This window comes from Sycon ciliatum, chromosome 4 (genome assembly GCF_964019385.1).
Source record: "Sycon ciliatum chromosome 4, ocSycCili1.1, whole genome shotgun sequence".
Lineage (NCBI taxonomy): Eukaryota > Metazoa > Porifera > Calcarea > Leucosolenida > Sycettidae > Sycon > Sycon ciliatum.
Window position 1 is genome coordinate 36,826,409 of NC_088646.1, and position 26,063 is coordinate 36,852,471.

At 48.0% G+C, this 26,063-nt stretch overlaps 1 protein-coding gene across 1 annotated transcript; it reads left to right on the top strand.

The window, feature by feature from the left end:
- The first annotated feature begins 10,989 nt into the window (after window positions 1–10,989).
- On the top strand, window positions 10,990–26,022 carry LOC135813552 (very low-density lipoprotein receptor-like). Its single transcript, XM_065326643.1, has 4 exons — window positions 10,990–11,559; window positions 21,024–21,170; window positions 25,422–25,544; window positions 26,012–26,022. The coding sequence occupies exons 1-4, from the start codon at window positions 11,472–11,474 to the stop codon at window positions 26,020–26,022; spliced, it is 369 nt and encodes a 122-aa protein (XP_065182715.1). The 5' UTR covers window positions 10,990–11,471.
- The last annotated feature ends 41 nt before the right edge of the window (window positions 26,023–26,063 follow it).

The following is a 26,063-nucleotide window of genomic DNA, read 5'->3' on the forward strand; positions in this document are numbered from 1 at the left end:
CGGCCAAGTCAGCACATGTTCTATATAGACAACCTCATGAGCAGCGGAACTAAGTTGCGGTCTCTGACATCCTGCAGATCGACCTCCACGGCCGTCGTGGATTTTGTTCTGTCTCGAGCCTGGCGGTCCGGGATCGTGTGCTTTCCCAAGGCATCTCTGTTGCTGGTAAGCCCGTTCAATTAACTATCAGTGGCGCTGACGTTGTCAGCGTCCATGTATTTGGATGCCCCCATTCCCTGTCGGATAGTGCTGTCGCAACCTCATTCCTGAAATTTGGCTCAGTGATAGGGGTCCCTCAGCGAGGAAAATTCTGGGTTGAGAACTTCGAAATTGAAACCGGCACCAGGTACGTCACCGTTCTACCGCGTACAGTCGTACCTTCGTGTGTAGCAGTCGGCCAGCTGAAACTGCGTACATGGCACAAAGGACAGGCTAAAACATGCTGGCACTGCAACAAGCCAAGTCATGAGGCAAGGGACTGCCCCGTACTGACTGAGTACGAAGGGAAAGAAGCGTGGCTGGGAGAAAACTTCCAGTCCGGAAATTGGTCTCAGTGACGACACGCAGCAGCAGCAGCAGCAGCAAGTGGCGTCCGCGGACATTACTGCTGGAACAGCGGACGCACATGGCATTACTGGTGCGGCAACTCCCCACAGCGAGGCACGTCATGCACCAGCCCAAGGACAGCAGGCCGATCCCCAGCAGCCGCGGCTACCACTGCCTAAGCAGCAGCAGCAGGAACAGCAGCAGCAACCAGAGCAGAAGCAGGGATCCAGGATTCCCAGTAGCCAAACTACACCTGTTATACCAGCGTTCCGGCTGGCATCCCGGGGCAAAGGGGCCCATGCGTCTCCGGATGAGGAAGGTTTTACCCTGGCCTCAGGTAAACACACATTCCATCCCCGCGTCCTCACCCGTGAGCAGTATCCCCAACCGACAACCGCAGCAGTCAACATGATGATCCGCTGCCGCAGAGAAAGCTGCTAACGGCCACAGTGTCCTGCAAGGTAACTATTCTTGTATATCCACGCTATAACTTTCTTATCATTATTCTCACCTATGTCTGACCTTAATCCTAATGCCGCCCCCTTTTTTCCGGGTCTTTTCACTCAATCCCGTAATCCTTTGCATCATCATCATAGTTTAGGTACTAGATCTCAACCACCCCCGATCACCAGTGCTAGTAGTGCTTCTCAGTCTGAGATAGCGGGCCTCCAGATTAGTTTCCTCAACATTTGTCACTTGCTTAACAAGAAGGACGAGGTCGAGGAATTCATCCACAAGCACAACATAGACATAATGTGTCTTGCCGAGACATTCCTGACCTCAGAGACCCCGGACAGCCTTGTCAACATCCCAAACTATAAACTTATCCGTCAAGACAGACCTGGCTTCGGTGGTGAAGTAGCGGCCTATGTACGGAGCTCACTTCATGTTACTCGGCTAGAGGACTTTGCTCGTGGTGATCTTGAACTTCTCTTTCTCCTCGTTCACGGCCTCAATGGTAAGCTAATCCTCGGCACAGTCTACCGACCTCCTGGGTCGCAGGTCTCGTACTGGGACAAGCTGACTGACGCTGTGGACTCAGTCCACGCGCGGCACGCCTATTGCTTTGGTCGGAGATTTCAATATCGACACATCGTCTTCCAGAGCCGCCCAGCTGACGCATCTCCAACACTTCTGCGGTAACTTTTTGTATTTTGAACCACGTCACTGAATCGACGCGTGTTGGACGTGGTGGGTCCAGAACCACCATAGACCTCCTATTGGCTGAGGACGGTGCAGTGGGCTCTTGCCGCGTTCTCCCGCATAGCCTCAGTGACCACCTCCCCATCTTGGCTACCCTTGCCTTCGAAATGCTAACCGTGCCAGTACTCAGATCTAGCCGAAACACCAGAGGAATAAATCTTCCGCAGCTCTGCCAGGACTTGGTCAACTCTCGTCTAGAAGATTTCAGCACGGCGAAATCCTTGGAAGATATGTGGCAGCTATGGTATGACAAGGTCACCTCACTCCTTGACAGGCATGCTCCTGTCCAGGAGCACCGCTTATCCAGCTCTAGACATCAGATTCTCACAAGATCTCCATGGAAAACGGCCGTTTACCATGATGCAGTCCGCGAACGAAATCATGCCCACCATCGTTGGCTCCGAAAACCTACGGGCACGGAACTTTACGATACATTTTCAGATGCCCGCAAAGCAGCAAAGCAGCTTGCTCGTCAGCTGAAATCATCCTACTACACACAACTACTGGACACGTGTCAATCCAACCCCCGGAAAGCTTGGAAGGTCCTCAACGACCTCTGCGGTCGGAAGAAATCGTCAACTCCTACTCGGCTCACTGCGTCTGCCCTCAATGCCCAATTCAGTTCAGTTGTCAGTGATCCGCAGCGACCTGATGTCCTATCCCAACCTGAGGGACCGGGTATAGCAGATGGCTTGAACCGCTTCGAACCAGCCACATGCGAAGAAGTGCTTGCTCTCCTACTGAAGGTAGACGAGAGGAAGGCCACGGGTAGCGACGGAATTCCCTGCTATGTGTTGCGACACTGCGCTCGGGTCCTGGCCCCGTCACTGACTATCTTGATGAACGCGTCACTGGCCATGGGAAAGGTTCCAATGATGCTGAAATTGGCCCATATTCGCCCCATTTTCAAGGCAGGAGACCCCGAAACTGCTAAGAACTACCGCCCTATATCTTTGCTCCCGGTTGTTTCAAAGATCCTGGAAAGGATTGTGCATAAAAGGCTCTGTGTGCTCCTAACCGAACATGACCTCCTTCCTGCCGAGCAATTCGCTTACCGAGCCCACCACTCCACAGAGGACGCAGTCTTGTTGGCTGTGGATCAATTTTACGAAGCCGCAGACCAGCACCTGCATACCGGCGTGGTGCTCATTGATATGAGCAAAGCTTTCGACAAGGTCCAACATCAGACCTTGCTCCAGGATCTCTTCGAACTTGGTGTCTCCTCTACGGCACTGGACTGGTTTGCGGACTACCTCAGCGCACGACGCCAGTGTGTGGTCACTGCCAACGGTACACGCTCAGAGGAAACAGCTTGCACGTGCGGTGTCCCCCAGGGAAGCGTGCTTGGTCCGATATTATTCGCGATCTACACGAGATGTGTCGCATCAGTAGCTGACCCGGTGCGTACACTAATGTTCGCGGACGACATCATGCTGTACCTGAGCCACGCTAGCGCTCACGCCATCAACATCACCCTTTCCGCAGCAGTGTCGGCTGTCGCCAGGCTACTCGATGCCAAAGGGCTTATCCTCAACACCGGAAAGACGCGAGTGCTTGCAATCAAAGCTGGACGGCAGGCACACCTCGACCTCCACATTACTTGCACTGGCACGCCTCTTGCCCAGACCAGTACGGCTCGCTACCTCGGAGTCACTCTGGACGAAAATCTTCGCTGGTCACCGCAAGTCACCTCTATCGTCCGACGCACGGCTATGAAGCTGCGGATCCTCCGCCAGATCCGGCACTGCCTAACAGTGCGGCAGGCGATGCTGTATTACTCTGCCCTTGTCATACCGGATATTCTATATGCGTCGAATGCGTTTCTCCCAGGACTGTCCGCTGAGCAGCGGAACACAGTAGCCAAACTGGATAAACGTTGCATCCGTTGCGTGGCCGATGAGCACCCATTGGCCCACACTCTTCCCCTGTACACCAGGCTGGGTGTCTGCCCAGTGCTGGAACGAGGGGAATGCAAGCTCCGACTCCTGACATTTAGAATCCGTTCTGGAATCGTCAGTGAGCTGTTGTCGTCCCGAATTGTATTGCAAGGCCCGCCGACAGGCATGACCACTCGAGGTCAAGTGGGACGCAACCTTCCCCTCCCCCTGGCCCACAGTGCTTCTGGCGCATGCCGACCGCTTCTAGCCAGCTGCCGACTCTGGAATGGCCTGCCCGACTGTATGAAGTCCATAGTATCTGTCCGTGAATTCAAACGCATGCTACGCGTATTCTACTTCGGTTAAATGTAATGGCTTTCGTAACCTGCTGATGAGACTCGATAGAATCATGCTACGATGACCCGACTTGTAAATTTGAGATCCATTTTTTCTGCTCGTCTTGACCCTGCCTCCCCTCATTGCTACTTCCGTTTTCGTATTTTTATTTTCATTTATTTTCTCTTCATTTCTGACTCTTAACTGGTTGTCATCGCTTTCATAATATTGGGCAGAACTGCCCGTTTGCCATGCGATGTAAAATAAATAAACAACAACAACAACAACCACAACAAAAGCACCACTTATATACTGCTCTCCAGGCCAAACCATCACCAGGGATACAAACTTACAGAGACGCTTTGTTTCCAGCGCGACAAACACCTCGTGAAGCTCCAGGTAGCAGCGTGAGTCAGAGTCGCTCATGGAGTGTGATAAACAGACGTTGAGAGCCAGTATAGCTATTCGCAACGCTGTCACCTCCAACAACTAGTCGCACGTCCGCGTGAGGGACAACAATACGAACTTAGAAGTTGCGACTTCGGCGGTAATAGTCATGAAGTTGATTGTTCCAACTAAGAACACACGCTTCTTGCCGAACTTGACACTTGACTGACTCACGACTGCCATCCGGAGCACACGAGGAGCACGTCGCACCTTACACTCCGCAAACCTGCAAGAAAGCACCACTCCCTGCTCAAACCACGGTGTTTCGGGGAATTCACCCCTCATCAGTTGAGCTTGAGTAGGCTGAGGAAGATTGTGCCTGAAAAGCACCACTTATATACTGCTCTCCAGGCTAAACCATCACCAGGGATACAAACTTACAGAGACGCTTTGTTTCCAGCGCGACAAACACCTCGTGAAGCTCCAGGTAGCAGCGTGAGTCAGAGTCGCTCATGGAGTGTGATAAACAGACGTTGAGAGCCAGTATAGCTATTCGCAACGCTGTCACCTCCAACAACTAGTCGCACGTCCGCGTGAGGGACAACAATACGAACTTAGAAGTTGCGACTTCGGCGGTAATAGCCATGAAGTTGATTGTTCCAACTAAGAACACACGCTTCTTGCCGAACTTGACACTTGACTGACTCACGACTGCCATCCGGAGCACACGAGGAGCACGTCGCACCTTCCACTCCGCAAACCTGCAAGAAAGCACCACTCCCTGCTCAAACCACGGTGTTTCGGGGAATTCACCCCTCATCAGTTAAGCTTGAGTAGGCTGAGGAAGATTGTGCCTGAAAAGCACCACTTATATACTGCTCTCCAGGCCAAACCATCACCAGGGATACAAACTTACAGAGACGCTTTGTTTCCAGCGCGACAAACACCTCGTGAAGCTCCAGGTAGCAGCGTGAGTCAGAGTCGCTCATGGAGTGTAATAAACAGACATTGAGAGCCAGTATAGCTATTCGCAACGCTGTCACCTCCAACAACTAGTCGCACGTCCGCGTGAGGGACAACAATACGAACTTAGAAGTTGCGACTTCGGCGGTAATAGTCATGAAGTTGATTGTTCCAACTAAGAACACAGGCTTCTTGCCGAACTTGACACTTGACTGACTCACGACTGCCATCCGGAGCACACGAGGAGCACGTCGCACCTTCCACTCCGCAAACCTGCAAGAAAGCACCACTCCCTGCTCAAACCACGGTGTTTCGGGGAATTCACCCCTCATCAGTTGAGCTTGAGTAGGCTGAGGAAGATTGTGCCTGAAAAGCACCACTTATATACTGCTCTCCAGGCCAAACCATCACCAGGGATACAAACTTACAGAGACGCTTTGTTTCCAGCGCGACAAACACCTCGTGAAGCTCCAGGTAGCAGCGTGAGTCAGAGTCGCTCATGGAGTGTGATAAACAGACGTTGAGAGCCAGTATAGCTATTCGCAACGCTGTCACCTCCAACAACTAGTCGCACGTCCGCGTGAGGGACAACAATACGAACTTAGAAGTTGCGACTTCGGCGGTAATAGCCATGAAGTTGATTGTTCCAACTAAGAACACACGCTTCTTGCCGAACTTGACACTTGACTGACTCACGACTGCCATCCGGAGCACACGAGGAGCACGTCGCACCTTCCACTCCGCAAACCTGCAAGAAAGCACCACTCCCTGCTCAATACACGGTGTTTCGGGGAATTCACCCCTCATCAGTTGAGCTTGAGTAGGCTGAGGAAGATTGTGCCTGAAAAGCACCACTTATATACTGCTCTCCAGGCCAAACCATCACCAGGGATACAAACTTACAGAGACGCTTTGTTTCCAGCGCGACAAACACCTCGTGAAGCTCCAGGTAGCAGCGTGAGTCAGAGTCGCTCATGGAGTGTGATAAACAGACGTTGAGAGCCAGTATAGCTATTCGCAACGCTGTCACCTCCAACAACTAGTCGCACGTCCGCGTGAGGGACAACAATACCGCAGGATCATTACGTGAAGCAACTTGGGTAGAACGTTTTCGGGGAAGCGTGTAGACTATAGAGAGGATGCATGCAGGGCGATAGTGTGTGTTCGAAGCTCATCTTTTTAAATTGTGGAATTTTTTTAAGAAAATTTATGAAAATTTACGCACTCTTAAGTTGCCCATGCTCAGAACTGCCTTTGCCCGTCATGGCGCTTCCTTCCAATGTGCTAAGCTGTGGAATGATTTGCACCCTCTAGCTCGCTGTGTGGATAACTCCGCCCGTTTTAAGAAACTGTTACCCCAATGCCTTGCTTTTTCACGCTAGTAATTATGACTTTCAGCTATGCAAAATGCGAACATGATCACCTATCCAATACCGGTAGTCTATTATATTAATTATTCATATCTTTTTGCATCTTTCCCTCGAGTGGGTCTATTGTTATTAGGCAATCGTCTGTTATAGTCACCACTATAAATAAAAATCCAATCCAATCCAATCCAAATACGAACTTAGAAGTTGCGACTTCGGCGGTAATAGTCATGAAGTTGATTGTTCCAACTAAGAACACACGCTTCTTGCCGAACTACTCAAGCTCAACTGATGAGGGGTGAATTCCCCGAAACACCGTGTATTGAGCAGGGAGTGGTGCTTTCTTGCAGGTTTGCGGAGTGGAAGGTGCGACGTGCTCCTCGTGTGCTCCGGATGGCAGTCGTGAGTCAGTCAAGTGTCAAGTTCGGCAAGAAGCGTGTGTTCTTAGTTGGAACAATCAACTTCAATACTATTACCGCCGAAGTCGCAACTTCTAAGTTCGTATTGTTGTCCCTCACGCGGACGTGCGACTAGTTGTTGGAGGTGACAGCGTTGCGAATAGCTATACTGGCTCTCAACGTCTGTTTATCACACTCCATGAGCGACTCTGACTCACGCTGCTACCTGGAGCTTCACGAGGTGTTTGTCGCGCTGGAAACAAAGCGTCTCTGTAAGTTTGTATCCCTGGTGATGGTTTGGCCTGGAGAGCAGTATATAAGTGGTGCTTTTCAGGCACAATCTTCCTCAGCCTACTCAAGCTCAACTGATGAGGGGTGAATTCCCCGAAACACCGTGGTTTGAGCAGGGAGTGGTGCTTTCTTGCAGGTTTGCGGAGTGGAAGGTGCGACGTGCTCCTCGTGTGCTCCGGATGGCAGTCGTGAGTCAGTCAAGTGTCAAGTTCGGCAAGAAGCGTGTGTTCTTAGTTGGAACAATCAACTTCATGACTATTACCGCCGAAGTCGCAACTTCTAAGTTCGTATTATATCTCCTTCCTGATATTTTTTTCTTTTTTTTCTTTTTCTTTTTTGAATAATTGTACGCATAGGACCGAGACGTCCAGCTGCTTCTGCCCGGAGAGTCGGAATATGCAGATGATGTGGACTTCATCAGTACCGACCAACAGTATCTAAAAGATTGCCTTCCTACAATATCCTCTTCGTTAGCAGAGTGGAACTTGAAGATGAATGAGGGGAAGACGGAACACACCATGATAAGCAGACAAAAGGATCGAATAGAGGAACAGTGGCGACACACAATAAAGCTGGGCTCGATGCTTGGAGTGGATGAGGACATAGGCCGACGAAAACGGTTGGCTACAAGCGCACTTCACCGGATGTGGGTGATATGGCTGAGAGGGCAACACATCAGAGAGTCTCTACGAGTGCGCCTCTATAATAGCTTCATTCTACCAATCCTGCTTTATAACTGTGGCACGTGGAGTCTCACGGGGACACAGGAGCGGAAATTGGACTCGTTCCACAGGCAGCAGCTGCGAACAGTGATAGGCATTAAATACCCGCTCATAATAAAGAACACTTCCCTGTATAAACGCACAGAATCTCGTCCCGTGAGCCAAATCATCAGAGATGCTAGATGGAGGCTGTTTGGTCATGTGCTGCGTTTGGAAGAGGCAGCCCCAGCCAGACGTGCCATGGGAGCTTACTTCTTAGGGGGTAACGGCCCCAGCTTTAGGGGACGCCCAAGAACAACGCTCCCGCGAACGCTCAATAATGATCTCAAAAAGCTGAAAAATAATACCGCCCTAGAGACTGGCGATGACTTGAACATGCTGCAGCAGCTTGCCCAAGACCGTCGACAGTGGCGGGAACTGGTGAAGGCTGTATGTAGCTGCTAATGAAACAATGGACATAATTTATACCTTTATATATAGATAATGGAGATGACTGCAACAGGCTGCAGCAGCTCGCCCAGGATCGCCCTCAGTGGCAGGACCTGGTGAAGGTTGTATGTAGCCGCTAATGCAACAATGGACATAACTTTGCGTTTCCATCTTGTCTTTTTTGTGATTGTGATGCTTGATGTGCACTGTGCTTCCTCGCATTCACTTGCTCCTTCTTGCAGCTTGTCTCTTTTTTCTGTTTTTTGTTTTTTGTTTTGTTTTGACGCTCTGTGTGCATTGCGCTTCCTCGCGCTCACTTGCTCCTTCTTGCGGCTTAAGCGAAGGCTATATGTGAGCTTTATAAGCTCACTGATGCTAACGCGAATAGAGCATAATAATAATAATAGGGCCTGATATCATAAGAAAAATTAGCACAAGACACTGCTGCTACTGTAGTCGCACAGCAAAATACACAGAAAACGACAAAATGTTACAATGAATGTAACAACACCCGTCCAAGCTAAAGGACCGACATCCCTGCCCCAGGACGGCATCTCGAAACCCCCACACACTCACCACACGGTCATCATCCAGCTTCAGTTCAATCACTGTATTCTTCCCCTGCAGACTCAACCCCCCTGTCACTAGCCATACAATCTGAAGCTGTATGTAACCATACAATGGCCCACGACGCACACACCACCCCTACGTTTTTTAACTAAAAAAGAAAAGCAGTCGTAACTGCAACAGCCACATGGCCAATAAGAAAAACCAATACGATAATATATCGATAAACACACACCCAGAAGTCAGGGGTGGGAGGGTGGGATACAAACTGCACCAACGAAAAGCCACTGCGAAGTGACAGGAATGCGGTCCAGCACAACATTTTTGCGGACGCAAAAAGTTGTGGGGAAATCCCAAAATCGGTGCGATTTTGCATGAGCCCAAATGTTCAGGTTACCCACAAAGACACAAGCTTTCCAACTCTCTTTGGCCGTTGGAAAGCGTACCCTTTCTATACCGTATACGGGTTACCCCAGCAGAATTTTAGTGTAGGGTGTGCATAGATAGATAGCTATCTTGGCCGCCCTGTTCCATTCCAATGCTCCGTTCGGTGTAGACCAGTTGTGCATTGGGGTCGATTCACATGGCTTCGCCAGTTGTGCGGGTTGCGCAGTTATCTGTCTGGATCTGTTTCACTCGGATTGGATGTAAACAGTCTAGTCATGTAGAGGAGACGGCTCGATACCGGGACGTTTTGACAGCCAAATTTGTATAGACCCAAACCGATTATCAACGTTGATTTTTCACTCGAAATATGTTTGTGGAAGGAAACTGGCATGTTGAAGTTTGCTCTGGGGCCAGAGTCAATCGAACTGAGCCACTCCTTTGTGTTGACCCATTGCCTCCAAGTTGCCCAATTTTTCGCTTCAAAAAAGTTCAAATCAGAGGTGGCTCCAAACCGGACACGTTTTAGAGTGCACGTCAAATTCACTCTGGGTCTGAAATTAGGTAATTGCTATCGCTCCACGACGGCCAGTACAGAGTAACAATAAGCCTTGTGTGTGCTTCCATTAGTTTTGATTGGTATGCGGTGCTTTATTGGCGAGAGGCGAGCCGCTGTTTACCTGCGACAAGAAGTTGATTTTTCGAAAGTCGTAAAACTCAAGTCGCAGTGCGAAGCAACACGTCAAAAACTCGCCTGCTTGATATGGCGCTTCTGGTCATCGCAGAGCCATGAAATTTTGGCTCGGAGTATAACACATAGTAGTCTCACTGTGACATATGTTTTCTAATCAAAATACCAAGAGAGAAAGTGAATATTGAGTCCGTTCCCGTTTGCAACCGGTGTCCTATTTGAAACCGTCCCCTCTACATGTACGTCGTCAACATGCCATGCATGGTCGCGTGCCGTCTTCGTTCTTCGCTAGCATGCACTGCGAGTGCGAGCTGAGTTAGAGCGTCACACGTGCATATCCCATGATACCCGGCAGCGGAACAGGCCGGACAACGGAGGGAAAACGTCGGCGGAAAAAGAAGTAAGTTAGTTGCCTGTTGGCATCCACCAGCCGTTCCGGTAACTGGACACGTTTCTCAACGCACACATCACGAAAGGGCGTCCCACAGTGAAGGCAACAAAGTTCTCCGAGTCAGCTTTGTCACTTGATAAGTAAGGTTTCTGCTCCAGATGTGACAATCCCTGTAACTCCAGACAGTATCCAACCCTGGTGCATGGTACTATTATATTCGGAGTTACACGTCGTAGACCGAGACAACGGCCGGGTGGCGGGCTTAGCGCTAAGTTAGGTATCTGTCAGCAGGGGCAACATCGACTCCCGTAAAGTTATCGCAGCTAGCGCCAGTTTGCGCCAATACAACGGCCCTTCGTCTAGGCCACGACTAGTTGACTTCTGGTCAGTTTGAGTCGAAATATCTACAGCTGACACTAGTATGGTAACAGTTAGTGAGTTAGTAGCAGTAGACCCACTACTACACTCTACAGTACAAGAGCCGAGTTTTACATCTCATTTTGTCAGAAGCAGGTGAAGTAGGCACGTCACTTAGTCTTTGCAGCTACATGTAGCTGCATGCACACAGCATTTCGAAATAATTATTTGAAATAGAGACGGAAGCTGTTGTGTGCGTAAGCGAATCAAGGCTACTAAGTACTAGTAGTAGCGCAAGGACATGGATGTTGTAGTGGAGTACTCCGAGTAACAGTGGTTGGTAGAGCACCGCAGAGTGGGATACTGAGTACCGCACGCTGTCAGCCAGCACGGCGCACAGCAGGCGTAGGAAGTAGAAACGGAGGCACTTAGCATCAGGTCGGGGGACACACAAAGATAATAATTTTTGGTCACTCCTGCACCAGAACTTCTTGCTACCCTGGTGACGTGTCGTTCCTGAGCAGTACTCTGTCTCTGCGTGTCGTCTCCTTCCCCAAGAAAGATGTTGATTCTACAGCATATGTACCTGCTTGCGGCGCTGTTGGCGGGGTCGTCGACACTCACACCAGGCCTGGCATCTGTTGATGATGGTGAGTGGCCTTCTGTCTGACTGCGTTTGTGGTACTCATTGTTCCGGTCCGGTGTGTGCCTGTGTGTGTGTGTGCGCGCGCGCGTGTGCGCGTGTGTGTGTGTGCGTGTGTTAGAAGTTAGTTAGTTGTGCCTTGGACTTTGAGTACAAACATTGCACCGGGATGGTTAATGTGTAGGAACGGCATTGTTTCAGCATTTGCGTTCCCTGCCACTGGCATACTAGTACACAGTAGAGTGTGGTTGGCAAATCCCAAGGCTGGCTGACATACCGTGTAGGGTGTACATGAACAATGCGTGGTTGGCCAATGTCCGTACTCTACACATCCATGCATGCATTAAAGTATTAGTTTTGTCACAAGTCCCACCAGTGGTGGTCTACAGCTCAGCAAGGGAGTCCACAGTATTTTGTGGAGTGGTCCTCTTCGTGTAACACAGGAGGTTGCTAACACCTACCTCCTAACATTAGGGTCACTCTGGGACAGTATTTGCGCAATGTGGGGAGTCACAGTAAGTAATTAGTTCAATCTCTCTCTGTGTCTTCGTGACTTTGTTTGCAGCAGCATAGGGAAGCCATTCAGTAGAGCACACATACTGTCTATTTTGTGTGCATACCGCTAGTACTAGTAGTAGCTACTACCTTGTAACTGTACTAGTCTGTAGTACTAGTACAGTAGTAGCATCACGTACACTGTATGCATGTCTCTCATGTATACTAGTAGTACATATGTACTACATACAGTATGTACATGTACCGGTATGCAGCAGATTTACACGGACTGGATTTAGGTATAATTGTGAATCAAGTATAAAGTCATGCTTCTTATGGAGTGCCAGACCAGGGCTTGTGATGCCACTCCATGCAGGCGCCTCAAACGCAGACACGGCTGCATAACCTCTATCATACAATGTATTGTAGTCCATCTCCTGGGCTATCCGACACTAGTGTTCATTCCGGTATACTAGTACCCCGTTACTAGTATATCTTGAGTTTTAACTGCATGGCAGTATTTTAAACAGTCCAGGGTCTACAAATCATTACAGTACAGTGTCCGGTACCGAAATCCACATACATCACATTGACAATGTACACAAGGGCTGGTAGATCTACAATATGCTCCCTGGGTCTTGTTGCAAACCAGGTGCTCTAGCAGTACCATGCGGTGTTTCCAAAGCTGGCCTTTCATTAAGTTTTGCCATCAACTTTTAAGTGCTAGTGGTCCGCACAGCCAGAGGAACTGGTACTTGGTAGTGAAGAGTGGATACTAAGGCCAGTAGCACTCCAATGTCGAATCATTGAAGTGACAGGAATTGGCTCTGGACTAGGCAAGATCCTGAACAAATGCCAGCTTACAGCTGTACTGTAGTACGTGAGACCAGGTCTCCTCCATTGAAAGCTTTGTTTTTATGTTTACAAAAAGTAGCCGTGGATGAAAAAATCGTTGTAATTCGGAGTTTCACGCACGAGGCGATCATCAGACAGCAGTTTACGTGCAACTGCAACTTCACTTTTTAAAAGAAAACATAGGTTCAAGTCCATTCAAGCCGCATACAGACCACGTGGTTGGCTTGAGTGGCCTGATTTGTCGCCAACATACATGCAAGTACATGTAGGTGTGTAAACAACCCCTGATTCGTCCATAGTAACTGTTAGCTTGATTTAGCCTGGAGATGGACCTGGTCCAAACATTTTTAAGAGAAGAGCAAGCAAAGCGAAGAGAACAGCAAACCTGGGCAAAACATTGACCAGAACGAGTGCTCAAGACAAGTCACCAGCAGCCATGGGTGTACGCCAGCCTTCAGCATTCACCATACATGTAGGTGCACCCTGCACCAATGACTATGTGCATGCAACCAGGGTGCATGCCAGGGAGCCAAACGACCCAAAGCACATGCCAAGGAATAGCTTGTCTAACCACTTGCCCAGGCTGCATCACCACGTAGTGCACTGTGAATGCGACACTATAATTATTATTAATAAGTTATGATAACATGGCCTCCGTAGGTACAATCACGGACTCAGCACGTGTACCTAGTAGATGGGTTATTGGCGGTGGTCCCCCCCCCCTACTGCAGCACTTAAAAATGGTGTATAATTACACTCCTGTAAAACCGGAAAGTCTAACGAGTCGCAAAGTCTTTAACGACCAATTTTTTCCGTTATTTGAAGAAACGTTGTGGGGAGATGTCTGTGCATACAGATGGGTACGGGGTGGCCGGCCAGGTAGCCATCGTTAAACGTTCTGCACGTTATCATGCCGAAATTACAAAAACATTAAATTTTTAAAACTGTTTGGTTTTACAGTGCCGCTGGTATTTGCCATCACAGACAACGCATGGCATCAAACAGACAACGAATGACATCATCACAGACAACGCATGGCATCATCACAGACAACGCATGGCATCATCACAGACAACGCATGGCATCATCACAGACAACGCATGGCATCATCACAGACAACGCATGGCATCATCACAGACAACGCATGGCATCATCACAGACAACGCATGGCATCATCACAGACAACGCATGGCATCAAACAGTAAAATGACAGCACCACTGAAGTACATGCACATACATGTACATGCATGTAGTTACCGGGGCATGTGTATTGTTGTTGTCTTTACTCGACTACATGACTGCTGCTAGTAGTAGTTGAATAAAAACCTCTCCCAACCCTGAATATTGGGTTCTCAATTCCCACAGTTCACAGTCTGCTCATTTGTCTATGACAATAATAAATAGAGTTTGGTGGGCAATGCTCACCAAAATAATCATCTTAGCCTCTCCAAGTTAGCCATCTGGAATAGCCATCCGGAATAGCCATCCGGAATAGCCATGAAATAACAGCGGCTGAGAGATACAGTAACATGTGGCAGTATGTGAATGTACAATGTACAATGTAGGTGCTTCATGGCAACTCGTACTTCTCCCTTCCTCGATGATGTGCAATAATGCTTACGTTGCCTGCATGTGAGCCAAAAAAGAAAGAACTACTTGATGCAAGGCAATAAAGCAATGAAACATCCAAACTGAGCCGATGTTGCGACTTCAGAGGATATTAGAAGGTGACTGCTCCAAGCTTCTAACAGTGCAAACGTTGGAGATGGCGCTTCCTACTGTCTTAGTAACTGAGTCAAGTGTCACTACTCTAGTGTCAGTTGGCGGGAAGCGCTAACACGCACATTTCGAGCAACCACCTTCTTCTACATGTACATAATTGTACAATTGTAACAAGCAACAGCCGTGTATGACATACAGTCATGTAAGTCATTGTTGTGGCGGTCTGGGGACTCTGGGGCTCCTGCACCACGTGAATTGCGGGAACTAGCCGGGAAGACTCCGAAATTCGGGTGGATATGCCGACGTCACGCCGTAGATCTACGGAACCTTTCAGCTGGCAGCGTCGCGCGATCGCTTGCCCGATTTCTGAACCGTGCGCCCCTGCGGATAGGAGTACTGTCAGGGCCTGGGCGGCCCGGGGAAGCCATCCAGTCTCAGTCTGTTGCTTTCTGACGAGTCTGCCAATGAGTATTGTGGAGAATTGTTTTACTTTTAGGATTGTTGTTGCTTGAACTGTCTATCAGCGCACTTTCGCTTCGATAAAATACTTTACTAGTACAGTCATGTTGTTAGTACTGTATTGGGTTATTATTATACTAGTATAGTCATGTACAACACAGTGATTAGGTCGACCCTCCTATCGACCGACACGCAACACTAACAGAGCTTTTCGCGACACTAGTAATACTAGACTGCATGTCAATTGTCATGTTCTGACATGTAAATGCTCTAAATAGGCGGTCAGCCTTTGGGTCATCCTAATAAAGTTATTATTATTAAAACTACAGTACTGGGTTGTAAATTTTAATGTAAGTGGTTGGACCCATGAGGTCTCCCCTGCTGCCAAATAAGCCAGCGTTAGCGACAAGAGTCACATGACCTCAATCATCGATGATCAACATCATGCACATGTACTACATACCCGGGCCGTAGTCATTACAGTGTAGAATGACAGCAAGAACCTCCCCTGTGGACAGCGGCATTGTGCACTTTGCGCAGATGGGGAATTACGACGCCAGTTTCTCCGGTGTCTAGTTTCCCAGCCAGCCACTTCATCTTCTACTCGTACATGTGCATACAAGAGTCCATGGACACTCTTAACGTGCACCGACCGTAGTTCTGAGCAGGGAGTCGTATAGACCTTGTATACGACTCCCTGGTTCTGAGACGGCTCGAACTCTGCAAACGATGGAAAGTAGCAGACAGTAGTCACAGTACTAGCGGTCATTGTGTCAGATACATGACGTACTGATATTTCGAAGTTCGAAGTATACAATCATGTACATGACTTGATTGTACATGTAAGCTGTTATTATGTAGATGTGTACTTCAGTGGTAATACGATAGTGGGATGTGCATAATTGGTACAATGTACAATGTTTACGCCATTGTGTAATAAGATACATGTACTGATACTTGGAAGCATGCATGTAAGCTGTTACAATGACTGTAAAATGTGTAATACATGTACCGGTAAATAAACGACAGTACCTCACATTTTCTCCTAGTTCTTCTTTTTGGCTATTTCCTTATCTCGAATGGTTCTTTACAATCTGTATCACAATAATAATATTATTTGTGGGTTCAGCAAAAAAGGATATACAGTACATGCACATGTACATAATCATTGGTTACCTCCCCTACATTGACATTGTAGTACAATGTACAATGTAGTTTCGATGCAACGATAACCACTGAGGTGACCCTGGCCTGGGAGATGGCTGCGTTCAAATCACCAGCTGTAGTACATGTACCTTGGTCTCATCCAAGCTACAGAATGATAAACATCATCCTGTATTGCTGTAGCTTGGATGAGACCAAGGTGAGATCCTTTCTCATTCGCTTCTATGTAGAAATGGATTGTAGCCCCTGCGTACTTTCGAAAACAGGTGCAAGATCGATCCCCGTGTTACCAATTTTGTGTTACGACGACTTGAAACATGCGCGATGTTCTCGGAACGCTGATTGTGGCCGGTATGCTTGAGTGTGACAGATTCCGAGGATGTGTGAAGTGTCCAATGTAGACTGGAAAGCGGAGCTGAGTAGAGCTAGAGAGTGGAGTAGAAGACGAGTATTCCAACACTGTCAAGTGGCTCACTTAGCATAGCTCAGCTGCATACTCACTCCTTAGTAGTCTACTTAGAGACTCGGAAATGCTCTACCACACAGGTTGCATGCGGTGTCATGTATCTGCATTATTGTTGTGGCATTTTCATGGCACAAGTCGACACAAGCTCTTCATCCCAACCAATACGTAGTAATTATTATTGTCTTTGGATAGTGGAAGGCAGGAAACCCCTGCTCTGGCCTGTCGTGCTCCTTCCAAACTACAGACGTACAGTGTAACTGAACACGCAGTGCACTAGTGTTGCTTGGCGTGGCGAACACGTGTCAGAAGTGTGCTCCCTGCGGCTGTGCCCTACCACGTACTTCATCGCAATGAGGGAATTGAAAGGCTTTGAGGGTAGCGCAAGTGACATTAGGAACGTCCCCTGTAACCATTTTTCTTGATGGGACACGGGCTCTAGGGTTTGTGTTTCGTCGGAAATAGGTCACGGGTTGGTAATCATGGTAATACAATCATGTGACTAACTGACTAGTACCAAGAGTATACATGTATACCCCCCCCCCCCCCGTGGGGTTATTATACCCTTGCAGATTGAGTACTCTTGCTATGTATCAGGAGTCTGGACCGCCGGAAGCAGTTTTCAATTGGTCTGGTCGTATGACAGTCTTTCATACTTTATCATGTATGCCATGGCGGGTACATACATGTATGCTATGGCGGGTACATAATTATGCTCTCCTCAGCAGTAAACATGCGTTGGTAGCCACAAAGTTGACCAACCGGACCGGTTCCGGCTGGCCCGAGTACGTTACCACTTTACATGGTGTCCAGAGCATGCTTGGGGTAAGTATGTAGAGACATTTTTTTAGCTGCCATAGGTGCCGGGGAAGGGCATGGTAGACAGAGACAAGATGCATTACTCCACCGTCAATCTATACAAAAATAGGAAGAGGGGGAAGGGGAGAGGGAGACAGGATTGTGAAGATGGATTTACATGTATACAATTCGTTCAGATAGTTCAAGATAATTTTAAAATACATTGATAAAGTATGTTCTAAGTTGTTCGGAAGTGATTTTCAATTCAAACTAAGGGACGATATTATTATGTGTTGTGCTGCGATGCAAGCTTAATGAGAAATGGAGATCAAACCTAAATTGTACGTATTCATCAGTAAATGATTGTATCAATTAGTCTAAAATTACTTGAGAACAGGATTATTCACACAGCCAATCGCGTGAAACTATAAAGTAAGAATCGAAGCAAAAATACAACCCAAATTCGGCAATAAATAGAACACTCAATTGAAATCCGAGTGTATTCTAAATTGAAATGTTTAAGATAGAACACAAAAGCTTGGGAAGAAACAGATACCTACAGTCAACTTTGCGTATAACGACACTCGGCCGGGCATCAGAAAATTGTCCTTATTCGCGAAGTGTCGTTATACCCGAAGCCTCATTATATGCATACAGGTAGAATGGCCTTTGCTCTGGGCATGGAAATTCTGTTGTTATTCGCGAATTGTCGTTATGTCCACAGTCGTTATTAGCGAAATTGACTGTACATATAAATAGCCTACCGCGATACCGGCATGCAAATGTGAAGTCACGCCTCTGCACAGTCGGCGGCAATATGCTGAAAAGGGGAAGTCCCGGCCGTTCGGCGGATGTAAGAGGCTCTGCAACACCTAAAACATGTGACTGCGCATCACAGCAGGAAAAATCACACACGGGTGCATTGCTCACCCATCACGGCAGAATACATCAAGTCTATGTTTTTGTCTACAACCAAAGCAGCCGGTGACTTCAGAAATACGGTGGTTTCCTTGCCCGCCACACCTGAGGTAGAAAACAACAATGGGGTGAATGATGCTCTCTCCACCTGGTCAACTCCGGCACCATACGCCGCCTTCTTCATTCGCTCATGTGTTCTCTGGTGGCTAGGGGTTTCCGGACGAGACAGCAAGAACGACCCAAGGTCTGTGACCTGGTGACCATTACATAAAAAAGGCATGCTACTAAACCCCTAGCCCAGATGTCCAGATGTGCCTCTGGCTGACGATTAGCCGAGGCGGCAGAGATGTCCTCACCGTGTAGTGGGAGCAAACGTGGCTCCATCTCGACATCTGGCAGCCGCCTGCAGTACGCCGGCCAGAAGGTCCCAAAGCTCGTTATGGCGAGACGGCGGATAACCGCCAGTCGTGCACGTGAGGGCGTGGTGGGTAGTCATGGACTTCTGACAGACACAATGATGACATACACTTTCAAATGTCAGACCATAGCTTACACATAACGTGTCTCTGAATTCGACTTCTTCAGCACGGTGCGGCTTTTTCAGGATGGGTATGCTGTCAAGCACATTGACGTACCCTTTTCGTCTGCTACTGCGAGCAACTGCCACTGGACTGGTGAAAGCTCCGACGCAGCAAGGTCTGTCTGCTACCGTCAGTACCCACTGACTTTTCCCTGGCGCTTTTGTCGGGCGATGCCTCGTGCCTTGCCAACGGCTTCAAGAACAGGATTAGCCATACCCTCCGCGATACTCGAGAAACTTTGCGAGTTTTGGTCCGGGCTGGTAGCTGGGCGGCGTCTTGGTTTGGGTGGGTGCGGAGCATATTTTCACTATTGGCGCTGTGATAGCAAGTGATGCCTGATGCTCTGCCTCTGCAGACTTTGCCACCATGAGGATTGCAAAAGCCTCCGGAACGGATCGGGAGGGACAGAAGCCATCTCTATGAGCCTTGGCCAGGGATCGCCCTGACAGGTTCCTTCTCGGGAGAGAACCTCGCAGCCGCCAGTCACAAAAAGTCTGATCTTGTCTGAGTAGGTTTTCTGAAATATCCTTCCCAGAGCCGGACAGATCCTGGGGATGTTGTGACTGGGGAGCATTCTGCACCACCCATCTGCATCAACACCAGATGGGCCAGAAGAACCCTTCATTTCTTGGGACATCTTGCGAATCAGTTCGGGCGTTATTCTCTGGAATGAGATGGGATTGCTTGTTGCTGCATCGCCTTCTAGTAGGGTTTTTTCTTGTGGAGGGTCAACAGGTGTGGGGTGATTTGATTGCAACACATGTCTAACTGTTTTGTGGAAGATTCGTCCAGACGGTCATCTAGGTGCAAGACACCGGCATCGGCTGACTCTGGAGAGAGATACCGGGTTGCTGAGTGGGATGTTACCGCCACACCTCTACTACCTATCCAGTGTGCGACTGTACTGGTGTTACACAGTTTTAAGTCCATACGTGTATGTCTGCGGCTCTAGAAGCTACGTCTGCTTTGGCCTTGCTTGCGAGTTGGTGTTGCTCTACCCAATATGAAGATGTGGCTGGATCCCAAGCATATTCCAGTACCTGATAAGCGAGGACATTGGTTTGAGACATGGAGTTGCCATGGAAATGCCCGCAGGGTCCAGGAACAAGAAGATGACCACAGCCTCGGAACAAGGTGCTACGGTCAATATCATTTCCGATCACTAAAATACTTTATATTCCTAACACTGGCAGAAGTTTAGCTCGGAAGGTGAGCCAATGTAATCATGGATAAAAAGGAGAAGGACAAAATGGTATGAGTTATGACTCTCTGACTCGCCGACTGTATATGATCTGGTTACGTTGGTCAGTGGACAGTCAGTCATAACTCGTACCATTTTGTCCTTTCCTTTTTACTTACTTGCGACTTCGGCGGTAATAGTCATGAAGTTGATTGTTCCAAAGTGTCAAGTTCGGCAAGAAGCGTGTGTTCCTAGTTGGAACAATCAACTTCCTTTTTACTTGTAGAAGTAAAATGGCAATGAATAAAACAAATTTTGCAGTCATATTAAACAATGTCAAAGATGTCAAAGTACTAATTTCCAAAACGTGTTCGCATGATATTCATCAGTGGAAAGTCATCCCTCAATTAGGAATAACCAAAAACAACCAACATATAGAAGTAAACAGTTTTCGTGGAGACAGAAATGAAATCAACGTGTAGAAAGTTTTAACTTGTAGAAGTGCCGAGCCAAGTTCTCGCAGCTTCATAAGTCAAGAAAGGAGCAGTGTGTACACTGAGGAGTACTAATAAAACGGGTTTTTAGTACTCCTGGTGTCCACGCTAATTCCTTTCTTACATTACGTCTCGTTCTGATTGCAGCTCTTCGTATTATACTGTAGCTAGCTTGTGCGGTTGAGCCAAATCAGTCAGCACTGCAATACATTGTCACTGCATACCGGCAAATAAGTTCCTGGGTTATTATGTTCCACTATTTCAATGCAAAGCAAAGTCTGCATAATTATGTCTTCATCATCGTGTTATGCCAATATTGCGTGGTTTTCCCTCTGTCTCCAGAAACCTGCAGAGATCACCTGTCGTTCTTGTGCAGCGACGGCACTCAGTGCATACCACGGCAGTGGCATTGCGACGGTGCTGTGGATTGCAGAGATGGCTCTGATGAGGGAGTGGACCTTTGTGGAACTACCGTCCAACCAGCCCCAAGTAAGGCAAATATGCTCCGCTTGTAGACTAGCGATCATTGTACATATGTTGCATACTCACTTGCAATAGATGACTTGCACAAAGATCCGAGCCGCGAGTGAGACGGGGCAAGTGCACCCTGTGCACCCAGGCTACACTGCGGGCACCCTGCACCGTCTGTACTGTAGTGTACTTTTTTTGTCAGCATGAATGAACGGTGCACGGCATGTACAGGTACATGTACATGCCGTGCACCGTCGTTGTCTTCAGCAGCTCATGAGTCATGTGCACTGTACTTGTAGGGTTAGTGGAAGTACATGACTCACTGTATAATTATTATGTGAAGAGAAGCCAGGCGTCCAAACCAACCCAAAATACTCTTGCCTTATTCTTCGATGAAATATTTATAAAAAAATTTGTCTTACTAAACAACAGTGAGCATAGAAGCAACCTCGATGCACCCAATAATATGGCATCTGGGAACAGCAAGTGTTGCACGAGGATCCCAAGAACACGTCAAGTTCCATGCTACCCGCCGCCATCAAAAGGACGAAGGATAACTGTGCTAGCCTAGTTCATATTCAATGTAACGCTAACTGTACGGGATATAGGAGCCTGTTGGGAAGGCGTGGGTGAGCTGTAAAATCTTGTACGGTTCGCACAGCACAACATACATGCAGCAGGTATTGCGACGGTTAACGTCGATGTACGAGAGTCATAAAGCACAGTCCATGGGGGTTGACGTTTCTGGGCTTCCTTTCCGAAAGGAAAGTTTTATTTCTTCTCAAATAAAGCAGAATCATGCTGATTATAGCAGTCTGTTATGAAGACAAGGAAGCAGCCATGGACATTGTGCCATTCTAAAGGAACGACAGGTAAAGGTAAAAGATGAAGCACTTCATCTGAAAACTCAAGGACTAGCCATAAATACAGCAAATGATAATCCTAGCCTGGTAATGTCCAACTCCGTCATGTGAGCCATTCGATGGGAAGCATAATGTTCGAAATGCTGAAATTTGAACAGTTGCAGTTGTGTTCGTCGCCACACAATGCCATCGCCAGTTCACATTCGAAATGTAGCCATTTTTACGTTTGTGTCCCTGTACACGGCATGGACGGTTGAACAGATTCAACTCTTCCATCGCTTCCTGATCTGTACAATAGTGCGGTTGCGTTCCCGTTCCTGACACTCACATCCGCCTCCGCTAACCAGCATCATGAGCACTCCAATGGTTCCCGCCGCTCCTTCCGTATCGTCCCAGCGCGCCCCGTCAAAATGTGAATTACTTTAGGCAACGGAGCCAATGTATGATGAAGGCGAACGCACTGTTTGATGATGCTCCAACAAATCCTTTCACCGGAATTTGTAAGAAGAGTAGTGGCTCAACTGTAGGTCCAACGCAGAAGGTACCTCACAGCGCAGTTCTGTTACGTCCACAATAATGAACATACTCAGCAGACTGTGATGTGTATCAGACACACTCTGGCATTATTTGTTCCACATTCTCCCAGGAGGAGATAAAATGTAGTTCAATCATGTCTTCAGCACATGGGGTACCGTTGCCTCGTTGCAACTAAACAGGTATCACGGCAAGTTACTTTCCCATGAGACCCAGCCGGAGCCGCATCAACGTCATTACCAGCTAATCATGGAGAGGTATAATGTGACTTTCCACCACTCCCTGATTCAATCATAGTTTGCGAGCCTGCGCCAAACTGCTTTCTCACTAGAGCCAGGCATTGGATACATATGGCTTCAGTAAGGTTTACAATGCTATGTCTCTGGCCTAAGTCCAAGTCTAGATACAGCTGCTCAGAGTCAGGGCTGATGAAGTGTTCATATTGGAACAAGTGAGACTTCAACAGTAGCTAGTACACATCAGGCCTGAGGACTTCGCAGCGTTTCTCCAGCACACTTGTTCTCTCCTTCAACTCAGATACTGCTTGAAGTACTACTAAAGGCCATCTGGCTCTCACACTCAGTCCTTCCACCCTTCATTTTCGTGGTTTGGGCTTGAAGCCTTCCCCTCGTGACTCGGCAGGTTCCTGGCCTCTCCACAGTCTGTCCTCAGGAGAGGGTCGCTCTGGAGCTAGTGCAGCCGAATCAAAGGGAATCGAGTTCTTTCTCAGACGTCCACAAACTTTCGTTGTGCTTGACTTCGCTTCCAGTGCGGGAAAGTAGTCACACTTCAGGACCACGACGTGCTTGTTGCAGCCTACACCAACGATACTAAAATAATATTCCCTCATTTGTCTGCCTCCCGGCTCGGAAAGGAACGTATGGAATGGGAGCCTCAGTTCCATCTCTCGTCTGCTAGTGCATTCAGGAGCGCAGCAGCGCTTCGGCATGACGATACAAGCCGAATCAAAACAACTCTACTCTCTAGCCAAAAAAAACTAGCTCAGCGTTCGTCAGGCAAAAAGCGAAACTTCGAAAGTCACGAACTCAAAAGGTGGGGAAGTCAGAGTCAGAAGGTCCACTTGCCCCGTCTCGAACCCAGACAATCTTTGTGCAAGTCATCTATTGACATTGGGTGACCCCAATTAAATCGAGTCTACAGCAGCTCAACTTGAATGCGGTTACTATGGCTGCTTTATTCAACAAGATGAAGAGCCGCTTTATTCTGTTGTGCAATAAACTTGTGGCCAATAACGGTAGTGTATACATCAAAAAGGTTACAGAACAGAACAACAAGGGCAATTGAAGCTTGTTTGCTGCTGCTTCAAGTTTCATGCTCTCGCAATCATCAGGCAACAAAAAGGTTACAATAGCCCCGTCACTAGAGCCATACTGCGCCTTTGATCCTAGAGGGTGGTGGCGTTCCCACGGCGGATGCGGAAAACTCGGCTTCCAGCCGAGTCTCACGCGAACAGTGAAATTTATTTATTTATTAGAGCCATAGTTTTGCCCTCCGTACACATTGCTTTTGGCTTGCACTCAGTTTCCTTTGTGGTGGCAGATCAGTGGAATGCTCTTCCCTTGGACTGTTGCCAAGCATAATCTCCCGATGTTTTTGTTCGTCAGACCAACCCCCATCTAGGGTTCCTTGCAATAAGGCATCGCCTGTCTGAACCCCCCCAGGATATAATTCTACCACTGCTTCTAGTGCTTGCACATACATACTACAATGCTAGCGTGGTCCAGCACAATGACGGGCCATGGAGTAGAAACGCTCACAGTGTACTACAGTCCATTCAGAAAAAGATGGACTTCTAGCTTTTGGCCATAAATGGGTCAAACTTTGAGTTTTTTTAGAATTTTTTTCTGCAATCCCCTATGGAATCCTCTTCCAATTATGTTTCTGAAGTCTATTTGTCCAAAAAGCAAGCCATAACAAGAATAGGATATTGGCCAGGTTTTGCCCCAGAAGCATTGAATTGGAAAAAACCATCAAAATCCAGGCCGTTTGACCCTGCCTGCAACAGTGCATTGTGGGGTTCGAACCCCAGTTCAGGTACCCTTTTTGGACTCTTTTTCAAAGTTCAAATTTCGCAGAACTGCACTGTGTACAATGAAATCACGAAAAATCGCCAAATACGGGAGCTCGCCAGAGCCAGGGCCCATCTTTTTCTGAATGGACTGTAGAAAGTAGAAACGTGTTTGTATGACACAGCTCGCAATGGGAGAGTAGTAAAAGAGATTCTGAGTATCGGCGACGGGAGCTGTGAGTCCATCAACATTCAGTGTCGTGCCTTTCTATTTCTATTTGTGCAAGGCAATTCTGCCACGTGCCTAATATGCGGGATAGTTCTGCACGCATACCAGGGAGTCGTAAAATACCGGTATGTTACGACTCCCTGACGCATACAGGCCAGGGACTAGCTGTTTTACTGCTCAATCATTGGGCCTTGGTTCATAGTTTAAAAATTATGCATCATGCAGCAGATCGAGCTGTTTAAAAGGGTGCATACCGTAATGGGCCGTATAAAAGCATGAACCGTATAGAAGCACGAGTCGAATAGAAGCCGAATTCTCGCAGTGCACCGTGATACAGAAGCATGATTTGTAGAAGCAGGTCATTACATGCGTGACGGTACGCACTGTTGAGTGTGCAAGTAGACTACACTGTGCAGTTCACAGTGCAGGGAATGCATCACTGCATGCTAGATGCAATGGGCGCACTACGTAGAAACATGTTTTGAATAGAAGCATAACTTGGACAGAAGCATGGTTCAAACCCCAGCTTATACGGCCGTAAGCACCTACTTTTATACCCGGCATTGCGGTATGTGTGACCATTGTGTGTGTTGTGTTCTTTGCACTGTGTCTAGATTGCCCCACAGACTTCCTGAAGTGTGGACAAAGCCAAACTAACCCTGGACAATGCGTTCACGAAAAGGACTGGTGTAATGATGTGCCAGATTGTGACAATGGCGTTGACGAGGACTTTTGTAGTAAGCTTGATCTATTGATGGGAGGGGGGGGGGGTTATCCCTTACTCAAGCTGTGCAGGGGCGTCGCACACGGTACGGTCACTACGGTATTGACCGTACCACAATTTGCCCCAAGTACCCGGTGAATCAATAAAATGCACTGATTTGGGCTCTAAATTTCCAAATTTTTCGGCTCAGCCATCCCTCCCCCACGAGTAAATTCTACTTCAGATGGCTGACTGTACCACACTAAAATACCCTGCTGTGAAATGTTCGTTTTTATGCGGTAAGGGGCCGGTCACACTGAGGGAAAATTTGAAAAAAAAAAGTGGTTTCCATGGATATTTGCCGCTGTGCAGGAGATTTGAGAGATTTAATCCACTCGATGAAAATCAGCTCGAGGCCTCGCTTTTCCGCCGAAGATTATAATCATCCGCGGCTTCCACTGGATTTCTTTGAGTTTCCTTGTTTTTTATTGCGTTATGAAGTGGAGCGATAATATGGAGGCTGTGCTGATGCAGCTCTGGCCCAGGAGCGGGG

Bases quoted from the DNA above. Each gene is read 5' to 3' on its own strand.
- LOC135813552 (XM_065326643.1), top strand. From the start codon at position 11,472: ATGTTGATTCTACAGCATATGTACCTGCTTGCGGCGCTGTTGGCGGGG. The intron at 11,560-21,023 runs GTGAGTGGCCTT...CTCTGTCTCCAG, and splicing joins CCTGGCATCTGTTGATGATG to AAACCTGCAGAGATCACCTG. The intron at 21,171-25,421 runs GTAAGGCAAATA...CACTGTGTCTAG, and splicing joins TACCGTCCAACCAGCCCCAA to ATTGCCCCACAGACTTCCTG.